Raw genomic sequence first — 13,185 nt, 5'->3', positions numbered from 1 at the left:
ACAACAGAAGTGGATTTTTAAAGCGCGTTTTAATAAACACAAAATCAAACAAATACAAAATCAAAATAAACACCTAACTCCTCTTGGAGCACTAACTCAACTTTCAGGAACACACTGCCTAACACGGGACAGCTAAGCTGTTTTCCCGTCCTTACACAAACACAGGTTTGACACCGCACTTACTTTTTTAACTCTGGCTACTCGGAGACAGAGCACCTCTTCTGCCTCCTTCTACTCAGCAGCCTCGAGCAGACTGCCTGCTCTCCTTTTAAACCCCCAATAACGCCCAGGTGCGGATGATAATTAATAATAAAAACAATTAAACAATTAACAAAAGGTGCATTCCACACAGGTTTTCTCTCGCAGGGAGGTTTTAACCCCCTCCCTGCTGTCTCTCACAACCCGCTATCTCACAATATATATAAATTAATGCACTTACCCGTCACATGCGATTTCCGACCCCATCACCAGTTTTATGATACAAAGCCCATCTCCTTAATGTTACAATGACTTGTTTATCGGTCACAGCCCGCTTTTTTTTTTTTTTTTTTTTTTTTTTTCTGGCATGGCAAATCAGTCTGTCTATTGTGCAGTTGCACAGCACTTCCTCCAAAAACCAAGCAAACGAGAAAATGGTAATGTAAAAGTTAATCGTTAAATAGTTCTAGATACTGTGATGCATCTTTTATTCATTTGTGATACTGTTTTAATTCTAGAAACTGGTGGGTTTTTTTTTTCTTTTGATAAAATGCATTCCCTTTTACATTTTACGCAGTTCTGTGTATAGGTGGATTTCATGCTGTTGGGTCGTTAATGGGGAATTTTACATAATGCTAGTACAATACGTACTGGATTTAAAAGTATGTACTGTATTAGTCCACGTGTCGTATATTTTGGCAAGTGATATTTTCTGAATCGTATTGTTCTGAATTAAAATACTGGTAAATATAGTATTGTACCAACAAAACCAACTACAGTACATCTACAGTGCCTTGCATAAGTATTCACCCCCCCCCCCCTTGGACTTTTCCACATTTTGTAGTGTTACAAAAAAAAGACTTTTGTTGGTTGCATGAGTCAATACTTAGTAGAAGCACCTTTGGTAGCAATTACAGCTGTGAGTCTTTTTGGGTAAGTCTCTACCAGCTTTGCACATCTGGATCCTGCAATTTTTGCCCATTCTTCTTGGCAAAATTGCTCAAGCTCTGTCAAGTTGGATGGGGACCGTTGGTGAACAGCAATTTTCAAGTCTTGCCACAGATTCTCAATCGGATTGAGGTCTGGGCTTTGACTGGGCCATTCTAAGACATTCAGGTTCTTGTTTTTAAACCACTCCAGTGTAGCTTTGGCTGTGTGTTTAGGGTCATTGTCCTGCTGGAAGGTGAACCTCCGCCCCAGTCCCAGGTCTCTTGCAGACTGAAACAGGTTTTCCTCTAGAATTTCCCTGTATTTGGCTCCATCCATCTTGCCCTCAATCCTGACCAGTTTCCCAGTCCCTGCCGATGAAAAGCATCCCCATAACATGATGCTGCCACCACCATGCTTCACCGTGGGGATGGTGTTCTCAGGGTGATGAGCAGTGTTGGCTTTGCGCCACACATAGCTTTATCCCGGACTTGTTTTGATAGCTCCTTGGTCTTCATGATGCTGTTTGTTTAGATATGCTCTCTAACAAACTCTGGGGCCGTCCATAAACAGGTGTATTTAATCTGAGATCATGTGACACTTTAATTGCACACAGGTGGACTCCATTCAACTAATTATGTGACTTCTGAAGGCAATTGGTTGCACCAGAGCTTGTTTAGGGGTCTCATAGCAAAGGGGGTGAGTGCTTATGCAATCAAGACTTTTCAGTTTTTTATTTGTAAATAATTTTGAAAAATATGTAGATTTTTTTTTCCCCACTTCGACATTATGGACTATTTTGTGTAGATCAGTGACAAAAAATCAAAATTAAATCCATTTTAATTCCAGGTTGTAACACTACAAAATGTGGAAAAGTCCAAGGGGGGTGAATACTTATGCAAGGCACTGTAAATGGAAGCCTACATATTTTAAAACACAGTCATTTCAGCTATATATTTTCTGACATTGTATCTTTTTTGTGTTCCCTTGTCTTTTTACTGCTGTGTTATTCCCCCAACTCATGCGCTAACAAATTACAATGAAAGAATCAATGAAATACCCATCTGGATGAAAAACAAAACTAACAGGAGGACCGTCTTCAAATAGTTAAACATTCGAGACAGATTGCTGTAAATATCCTGCCTTGACCCTGCTTGACCCTGAGAAATACGCACTACAATATACGTCTCCATGTACAGTTTCTCAAACCCAAGTCATAATTTTTCTTTCCGTACAAAGTGTGTGTGTGTTTGCGCAGGGCAGGGAGTTGTTTGGGTGGTAGGGGGCAGGTTACAACATGCTCACCTTCTTACAGGTCAGATCAGATGAAATAATCAGATATGCATCACACTCATTGAACCGTCACTGAAGTCAAAATGTTATAGGGTCGGATATGTGAGTGCTGACTGTATAGGAAATATTTAAAAACTACAAATACTTGCAGCGTGTATTTTAATACGTGTTAAAATCTATAGTGCTTGGTAAATTGTTTGTATGTTGTAATTATTATTTTTTTTTTTTTCAATGAACTGTACAGAAGCTGTCCCAGGCTGACCTCTGCTTCATTGTGCTTCCTCACACTCTCCTGTCAGAATTCCTCTGCGTTCCATTGAAGGGCCAATTCTAGAATGTGTTCATCCTCGTAGCCTCAAGGAGAGATTGACAGAAATATTTTAATTTATGCCAATAGTGATGCCATGTCAGTTTAATTATGCAGACATCTGTCCATAGAAAGCCAAGTAGAGACCATGAGTTTCCCTAAAAGCAATTAGATGCAAAAGGCTGTCAATCACACTTGACCTGGGCTTCAGTTAGACTGGTGACTTAGAGCCGTTATGCTTTATGTCCTGTCATTGGTCCATGCAGGACTTTTTAGGAGCCTTATGGTTTTTGATTGCTGCAGTTTAGTGTCAGAAAAGAGCCAGTAACACATATCACAAATAAATCTCTTCTCAGAATAAGTTTGGAAACTATGTACTCCTGTATTTAAAAAAAAAAAAAAAAAAATGTTCACCTTCCTAGAAAACAATGTGTTGATTAGCAATTGATCCCAGCTATCCATACAATATATCAGCGCGTCATGAAAAGAGAACCAAAAAATGTAATCTAATACCTGGTGCATGTACTAATGTGTTTTGTTTAATATACCAGCATACAAGTCAATTCTGATTCACACTTATTTACATGCTTTTTAAAATTTCAGTAATAGAGGTAAGATACCATTCCTGTTGTGACATTCAAGTGAACAGTTCCCTGGTGCCAGTGGGTTAGTGTGTTAAGGTGATACTTGTCCCAAAGGGATTGAGTCATTACAGAATGTCTAGTTATTTAGCTAGCCCCAGGCACCTGGACAGCAGATAGTTTGCCCTGTTTTGGGGGGAATTTTGAAACGCTGTTTGTACTGATGTTAGCTGAAATGACCTCCCATCAGCCTTGAATATCGTGTTCTCCCTGTTGATGATTCCATGCATCTGCTTCAGACACATTGGCAGCGCTCGCAAAACACACCCTGGTGTACTTCACGCGCCCTTTCCCCATAACCAAAACCTGATTCTGGCTCCTCATCTATCTGCCTTCCAATTCTTTAACCAGTGGTATCAGAACTCAATTCTAGTATTTGTAGAAAAGAAAGATTTCCGGTTGTTTTAAGGTGCAGCTGAAGCATAACCAATGGCTTACACAGAAGGCATGACTGTGATACTAAATAGTCATTATTTTCCATAGCTGTTGGTACTGGACAGAGACAGCATTTGCCCTTTGGTTATTATTTAAAATATAAATAATCCATCAGCAGGCAGAACTGATTTGATGGCGAAGTATAGAAGTATGATTTCTCGGGGGTTCCCAATTCATTGAGAATAGCTACTGTACAAATATTGACTTGTTTGCAGTCCCATTTACTTGTTTATAGGGTAATAGTTTTGAAATGTATATCAAAAAAGCTTATGTTACTATAAGTGGCTGGGGTTTGTTGACAATGTATCTAAAACACATCAGTTATTCAGCAGTGGGATCTGTGGGAATCATATTAAAATGCTTTAAATCTTGGTAACAACATACAGCATGTGTCTGTCTGTTTCTCAACCTTTTGACAATGTTGCTGTTCATTCAGACACAAAGTAACCATTCTATTTAAAAAATCGCAGTCGTCTAATGAATGATTTACATGTTGCTGGATATAAACAAAATCATTTTAGCAATGCAGACAGACTGGCTCCTAAACTTTACTATTAAGTGTTGTTTTATCTCTCCTGTCCACACTGTATCCCCGGCCTACCAAAATCACAGCTTTTAAGCCGCTTATAAACCATTTTGACTGTGAGCTGCCTAGCGTTTTGAGTAATATGCATTTGGTCTAGTCTTCATTTGTGATGACATGTTTCAAGGCATCTTTTGTTTGTCGTTCTGTTTAGTCGGAAGTCTTTTTGAAGCTTTTGTTTCTGACATTTCTGTGACTTTGTACAAGTGCATGGTATGGTTGCTAAGCAGCCGGCAGTCACTATCACCTCAATATACTGCATAAAACAGCATGCTGACATGAAAATAGATATAGTATTGAGGTGTTTGTTTTAACTCAATTTTTGTTTATAGAGACTTTTTACCTTTTATCAGTATTGCAACCATACTCATTTACTGTTATTCAGAAGTGTATTAACCATGGCTTGGTACAGTATATTAATGACCTTATGCATTCCATCAGGAAATCGCTGTACAACGAATGCCTTGGTTCAATTATACCTTAGTGCAGAGGGTCAGTTAAGCTAGGGTGTGTTGTGGATATTGTAATCAATAGTAAGTAGGCACCCACATGGATACTCTAAAACTGATTCTTCATACATTCTGTATATGCATATCCGATTTCAACAGAAGCAGGAGAATTAACATTTCCTATGTCACGTTTATAGTAGCTTGCCTGTGTCAGAAAAGGAATGGGACAGATTTGAAAACATCCATACTCAAAAGAGCTGTACTGTATAACTAACTGGCTATTGTTTCAAATTCCATGTCTAGGAATAAAATTAGTCAATACAATTAAGCAGTCACAAACTCTGAAAGGAAATGTAACCTGATAAACCGTTGTCCACAATAGAATTGAATGGTTCTGCCAAGATTAGATGCATGGCTGTTTATTAAAATGTAATGACTCCATAATGGGCAGTGTTTTGTGATGCAGTACGGTTAAGGATACTGCTGAACCCTGTGTTTGAGACAAGGTAATAGTTACCTATGAGATCTGAAAGAATAGGAACCGCAAGAGGACTGCTACAGTACTTGCTCGTGGATGTCATTTTTAATTAAAGTTTTGCTTTCAACAAAGTGGAAAAGTTGTACACTGAAACAGACTGCATGAATATATGTGTGGTGGTATAGAAACTGACATTTACAAACAGTTTCTTGAACATATTTGACCTGATTTTAAAAACCAGTGAACAGATAATGAAATGTATTAAAAACTAGATGAACCATGTCTACAAGTTCTATAAACCTTTGTGCTTGGAAATGCAGGGAATTGTTTTGCAATAAATGTTGTTAACTATAATGGAAAACCAAAATTAAACATTAAACACCTGATTTGGGGATATTATTATTATTATTATTATTATTATTATTATTATTATTATTATTATTAGTGTGTGTGTATAATATATATATATATATATATATATATATATATATATATATATATATATATAATATATTATTATTATTTTTTTTTTTTTATAAAAATGTTTCTTTTTCAAACACAGATGTGCACTGATGAAGGCAATGGCTGAAACATATGTCATTTTTGAAATGCATGTTTATGGATGAAATGTGACAACAGTGGATGCTTAGAGCATGTTCCCTTAAACTCATCGGTCCCAAAACAGAGTTAGCAGTTGTTTAGACAAAGGTTCTGAAGAGAATTTTTATTTGTCTTAATGTTTTATCCTTGGCTGCTCTTGTCTCTTTCAGAGTCTTTGATGTTCTGCTCAAAGTAATAATGCGGGCAATGTGGTTTGCTGGGGGGTTCCACTGGATGACTGTGAAGGGACGTCAGGCGCTGCCCACGGAGGCTCCAATCCTGACGCTTGCGCCGCATTCCTCTTACTTCGACGCCATTCCTGTCACCATGACCATGGCCTCTATCGTAATGAAGGCGGAAAGCAAGGACATTCCAGTCTGGGGAAGTAAGTAAATGCACAGCGTGTGTTTTCTAGAAGCCATGTATCCTGAAAACATCTGGGAAAACTTGAGGCAGGACCAGGACTGGCATGTGAAAAAGGAGAGTGCTGGCTGCTGCTCCAACCCTGTGTATCACAACAGAGGCCGTTAAGTTTCTGAGTCCTATGAAGATAAAGCACATGGGAGAGATTGTATATGTGTACTACTACTAATAGCAATATAATAATCATTTTTACAACTTAACCAGTAAGCACTTTTCACTGACTCAGTTTCAAAATGGTCTTTTGCTGCTTTCATTGGAGAAGACAAATACAACATGGTGTAGAAATAGCAAGAAACAACTAGTTGCTTTATACTTTGGCCTTGCTTCAAAACAAGACCCAGAGTGATATGCAGCCATGATTTATATATATATATATATATATATATATATATATATATATATATATATATATATATATATATATATATATATATACACTACCGGTCAAAAGTTTTAGAACACCCCCATTTTTACAGTTTTTATTGAAATTTAAGCAGTTCAAGTCCAGTGAATAACCTGAAATGGTACAAAGGTAAGCGGTAAACTGCCAGAGGTTAAAAAAAAAAGTTTAGGTTGCCAAAAACTGAAAAATAATGTACTTCAGAGTTACACAAAAAGGCCTTTTTCAGGGAACAAGTAATGGGTTAACAACTTACAGCTGTTCTGCAGCAATGGAAGTAAATTAAGCCTTGAAAGTTGATGCTAACAATTCCTACAGGTGTCCTAACTTTTGTTGATTACTTACAAACCCTCTGTCTGTATAAAAGCAGTGTTGGAACAGACTGTGTTACTACACCCTCTTAAGCATTATTTGGACAGTATTGTACTGCAGGAAGTAGTATATTGCTCTCATAATGGCGAGAAAAAGGCAATTAACAAAGGAAGACAGACAGACCATTATAACCCTTAAAAGTGTAGGTCTTTCCTTTAGAGAAATTGCAAAGAAAGCCAAGGTGTCAGTGAGTACAGTTTCCTACACCATCAAAAGGCACTTGGAAACTGGAGGAAACTCTGACTGACAGGAAGAGGTCTGGCAGACCCAAAGCCACAACAGAATCAGAAGACAAGTTTCTGAGAGTCAACAGCTTGCGTGATAGGCGGCTCACAGGACAACAGCTTCAAGCACAGCTTAACACTGGTCGAAGTAAGCAAGTCTCAGTTTCAACTGTGAAGAGAAGACTTCGAGCTGCAGGTTTGACAGGTCGAGTGGCAGTAAGAAAGCCATTGCTAAGATGGCAAAATAAGAAAAAAGAGGCTTGCCTGGGCCATGAAGCACTGCCAGTGGACTACTGAAGACTGGAAGAAGGTCTTATGGACCGATGAATCAAAATTTGAAATCTTCGGTTCATCACGCAGGGTTTTTGTATGCCGTCGAGTCGGCGTAAGGATGGTTCCTCAGTGTGTGACACCAACTGTCAAACATGGAGGAGGAAGCGTGATGGTCTGGGGCTCTTTTGCTGGATCCAGAGTCGGCGACTTGCACAGAGTGAGTGGCACCCTCAACCAAAACTGCTACCACAGCATTTTGCAGCGCCATGCAATACCCTCTGGTATATGCCTAGTTGGTCAGGGGTTCATCCTACAGCAAGATAATGACCCAAAACATACCTCCAGGCTATGTCAGAACTACCTTAGAAGAAAAGAACAAGATGGTAGGCTTCAAATCATGGAATGGCCAGCACAGTCTCCAGACTTAAACCCCATTGAGCAGGTTTGGGATGAACTGGACAGAAGGGTGAAAGCAAAGCAACCTACAAGTGCAACACATTTGTGGGAACTTCTGCAACAGTGTTGGGAAGAACTTTCCGAACAATATTTGATTTCCATTGTAGAAAGAATGCCACGAGTGTGTTCGGCTGTTATATCTGCAAAAGGTGGCTACTTTGACGAGTGTAGATTACATTTTGTTAAACAAAACGATTCCATGATTTCTTTTTTATCTCCAATTGTTTATTTGTTCTATGCTTTAATTTCAGAGTACATTGAGACATTAAACTGCATAAATTTCAATAAAAACTGGAAAAATGGAGGTGTTCTAAAACTTTTGACCGGTAGTGTATGTGTATGTGTGTGTGTGTGTGTGTGTGTGTATATATATATATATATATATATATATATATATATATATATATATATATATATATATATATATATATATATATATATATATAATATAATCAATTAACATAATTGGGATTAAATGTGAGAACAACCATTCATTCAAACCCTGTATTACATATACAGTAGGGTTTTTCACACCAGTGCAATACTGTTTTTTCTCCTAATACGTATACAGTTATCACATCTACAGTATGAATTTGGTACCAAAAATTTATAAAAAAAAAAAAAAAAATCATATTGCTTTCATCATTGAAAATGATTTAAATTGACTGTTTCTCTGTTATAAAATGTGCTTTAAAAAAACAAATGATGAAAGTTCACATTTACATAATTTAACTGATGTAGGACCTCCTAATTCTTTAAACTATCTATTTAATAAAACATTTTTTTTTAAAAAACCACACACAAATGATAGACTCTTGTTGGAACAGGTCATTTGGTTTTGCCCTTTTTCATACGCCCATTTTGTATTATGTACTCGCTGAATACAAAACCTGTTTCATTTTAGTATTTGCTGTGTTTCTGTTTCTCTGTTGATTTTCAGGTCTTTTATTCAAAGTAGCCAAACTTGTCAAACCAGTGCAGACAATTTTAGATTGTAGCCTGGAGGACATACAGTAAACCATTTTGGTTTCTCTCTACAGCAGGTCAGAATTTAAAGCTTTAGTATCACAATCTACATTACCATGTGCTGCCAGGTTTGAGTTCATTGTGTTACATACTGTAGAAGTCAAATGCACCTGCTGTAAAGCAGTCGTTAGCAGTGCAAACAGTTTAAATGTGTAATTTAGCCACTTAAAGCCAAGTAAGAAGTACATAAGCTTTCAACAGCCAGTGATAAATGACAGACAATGCAGTAACGGTGATTTAGGAAACTGTGGAACAGTGTGGGAATTCTGTTTTGCCTGCATTTGAGAGGCTGCAGGTTGCAGTAATGCTTTTGATTTTTACTCCCTTGTAAATGATCTGGTACAAAGCCTCAACTCCTCTTTGAAAATTGGCCTAGATAAAAGGCAAACATGATGATATTCCCCAAGCAGTGCTTCAAGTAAGCTATTTATTTCTGGAGCCTGCAAGCTGCTATATTTATTTATTTATTTATTTATTTATTTTAATTTTTATACACGGTCACCTGAAATAAAATGGTTGCATATTAATGTGCTGCACTTCAGTAACGTACAGTACATACTTATTGTTGAAAATAATAATTAGGAATGTACTCACGACAGGATGTGTGTTAACCCTTAAGTTGTGTTTTAATCAGACCCCCTGAATATTCTTAATGCTTTTATTCAACGTTTTAAATTAAAAATAATGTTTTAAATACTTAATACATGTGCGACAATGCTGTTGAGAAAAAAATAAGTTTAACTTTCGCTGCTACTAGAGCACTTGTATTAATATTGTTATATGGTAATATTATTGACGGCAATTCAGATAATAAGTCAAACAAAGTTTTTTGTGGAATATGTATCTTACAAATTAAACGAATGTGTCCTTTCACTACAATAACTGGCATATGAGTTCTTACTAGACCCCCCCCCCCGCCCCCCCTGACAATGTGAGTGACTTAAAGGAAATACAACTGACTTATCAACTAGTTGAAAAGTATGTCTTCAACTAGCTGGTGAAAATTCGACTTACTTTTTCAACTCCATTAATCTCACAAATCCTGACTAATTTAACTACCGTACTAAATTCTGCTTCTTTTTATATAATATTGCCATATAATCCAAACACAACATGCTTTGAAACAAAAGGTGATCGGTATATTTAATATTGCCGTTCTTTTGAAATGATTATGCATAACATAAGATATGCTGTGTTCTTACCACTTTTTAGTGCAAAAAAATGCATAGACTCACCAGTGAAGCAACTCAACTCATTTTACACGGAGTATATCCAACGCGAATGTAGGGGCCGAAAGTGTGTATCCTAGCAACGCGCTGACGTTGTTTATCTACCATGAGCGCATTCTCACACACTCAAGGTTTTAATGCAAACCAGCAACAGGAGACTTCAAACTGGGTTCTAATTTGATGCATCTATTCACCAATATGTAATCAAAGCTCTGGAAATTTAAGGACAGATGATCAATAGTCAATGCATCAATTAATTGTTGCACCACTAGTGTCGCCAGATCATGAAAAATAAAACCTCTGTACAAGTTAAAAAAAAAAAAAAACTGCAAAACCCCTGCAAATTTCTATTTTTACAACATTGATATGAAATGATGGAAAAGGGGCTAATATTGAGCATTCCTTTTGGTATTTTTGAATAAAGACAGTGAAATAATATGCAAAAGATCAAAATACTGTGATTGGTTGGAAACAGGTGCTTACTTTGGTGATTACTGGTGTTTTGAGAAGATATAAAAATGTAGTAAAACAGGAATAGACATCAAAAATAAAACCTGATAAAAATCTAAACTGATTTATTGTTAAGATTATGACTGGAGTTACATGAGGTTATAGCATCAGAAAGTGCAATAGCGTTGCAAAAAAACAACCCGTTTTTCCATTTTTTTAAATTTAGAAATGATTACCATGCCATTAAATGTATTCAGTAAACCACGCAGAAGCTGGAATTGGGAGATCTTCAGCACTGCTCATTTGGCCCACAGACAAACATGTGGTAAAGCCAATGGCCTGTATTCATAAAGGCTCTGCACAACTGGATTATGAAAGTTAAAAATCGAAAGAAATTAAATATCGGGAAGAACTTAACGTTTTTGAAAGACTAACAATTTCAGCCCCATCATGAACATAATAGTCGTAGTTCAAACTTAAGATTGCTAAGATTTTCTTTTGAAATACAGTAGCTTTAAAAAAAAAAAGCATTTATAAAGACTAAGGTGCCTGCAATGAGACATTTGTCAGTACTTTTAATTCACCTTTTGAAAGCCTCCTCAGCTTCCCAAGCTGGTGAGTATTTCTGCTTATATGGTGGAGTGAGTCAATGCGAACACCTCTTTCTCTTAAAAACTTTCAAGCTCATGCCGCTCCCGAGTGGCGCATCCAGTAAAAGCACTCGCTAGAGTGCAGGATGCGTTCTATAGCCTGGAAGTCGCCGATTCGAATCCAGGCTATTCCACAGCCGACCGTGGACAGGAGCTTCCAGGGGGCGGAGCTCAATTGGCCGAGCGTCGCCCGGGGGGAGGGAGGGTTAGGTCGGCCAGGGTGTCCTCGGCTCACCGCGCACCAGCGACCCCTGTAGTCTGGCCAGGCGCCTGCGGGCTTGCCTGTAAGCTGCCCAGAGCTGCGTTGTCCTCCGACGCTGTAGCTCTGAGGCGGCTGCACGGTGAGTCTACAAAGTGTAAAGAAGCGGGCGGCTGTTGGCACACGCTTCGGAGGACAGCATGTGTTCATCTTCACCCCTCCCGAGTCAGCGCAGGGGTGGTAGCGGTGAGCTGAGCATAATAAAATAATTGGGCATTTCAAATTGGGGAGAAAATAACAAAAACTAATTGGCAACGACTAAATTATAAAAAAAAAAAAACTTTCAGTTCCTGAGTGCGCACACTGACATTGAGGTAAAAAGAACTGTCACTCAAGTACCGGCTGTTTCTCGGTCTAAAGCCCTGAACACACTGCCCGACCGTCGCATCTCAATGCAGGAGGTCGCGTCGCAAAACAAAATCTTTGCGAGCGGGCATTACACTCGGGATGCCCAATTTTTTTGTTTTGTTTTGTTTTTGTTGTTTTTTCTGGTGTTTGACTTGCCCTGGATGCATAAGTGTGCGGCCAGCAGTGTGGAGTAGTGGTTAGGGCTCTGGACTCCTGACCAGAGGGTTGTGGGTTCAATCCCAGGTGGGGGACACTGCTGCTGTACTCTTCAGCAAGGTACTTTACCTAGATTGCTCCAGTAAAAACGCAACTGTTTGAATGGGTAATTGTATGTAAAAATAATGTGATATCTTTTAACAATTGCAAGTCGCCCTGGATAAGGGCGTCTGCTAAGAAATAGTAATAATAAAGTACAGCGACCAGTGCGGCAAATCCATGACAATAGGTGAAAACATAAGGCTATGGCACAAAGTAAATGACATGATCGGTTTTCCTTTTCCGTAAATGCAACCCTTCTGGTGTGTACAAGCACTCGTATGCAACGGTTTTAAAACTCTGATTTCGCCTCAATTGCATTACTTGGACTGTTTTTCTTAGTAGCTGTTTTAAGCTTAGAAGCAAGATTTTTATGTCAATTTAAATGCCACAAAATTTCCTTTCATATGGTTATATCTGGAAAAAAACTATCGGAGTTTCACTGTTGAGAGTGAAAAACACTCAGGCTGCCATCAGTAAAATTTTAAATAAATGGTTAAATGCATTATTGTGTTTTGTCATATCCATTACTGTACATCCAACTCAATTGAGCATAGGTAAAGGGCCTCTGTATGGTCAATAACAAAATCTGCTTATAAATAAGCCAAGGAATCATGAACTTACTGAAATGGAGAGACAAAACACAAGGCAGAAACATCAGTGGGGCACGTATGAACACCTTATTGTGCATCTCAATTTTGTATTTAATTGAAATGTTTTCGTTTTACTTGTAGATTGCTAATCTCCTGTAAATTTTAATCTGATTAAATCAAACTGTCTCGAACTGTCAGAACTAATGACTCGAATTGACTCGAGTCAGATAGGTGACTCGACTTGAGCAAACTCAGTGACTCGACTTGAGTCTTACCCACCGCATTCAGTCGTATGACTGAATGCGGGGAACTCATT

At 38.1% G+C, this 13,185-nt stretch overlaps 1 protein-coding gene across 2 annotated transcripts in view; it reads left to right on the top strand.

Annotated features, from left to right (window-relative positions):
* Window positions 1-13,185, top strand: part of LOC117400551 (lysophosphatidylcholine acyltransferase 1-like) — a 98,711-nt gene that overhangs the window by 46,488 nt on the left and 39,038 nt on the right. For both annotated transcript variants that reach the window (XM_034000688.3, XM_059022948.1), the window contains exon 3: window positions 6,082-6,296. In XM_034000688.3, the coding sequence (XP_033856579.1) occupies window positions 6,082-6,296 (215 nt within the window). The remainder of the gene's footprint in view (window positions 1-6,081; window positions 6,297-13,185) is intronic.

Source organism: Acipenser ruthenus, chromosome 4, assembly GCF_902713425.1.
Source record: "Acipenser ruthenus chromosome 4, fAciRut3.2 maternal haplotype, whole genome shotgun sequence".
NCBI lineage: Eukaryota > Metazoa > Chordata > Actinopteri > Acipenseriformes > Acipenseridae > Acipenser > Acipenser ruthenus.
The sequence above is the reverse complement of the archived record's forward strand: the minus strand, read 5'-3'. Positions and strand labels throughout refer to the sequence as shown.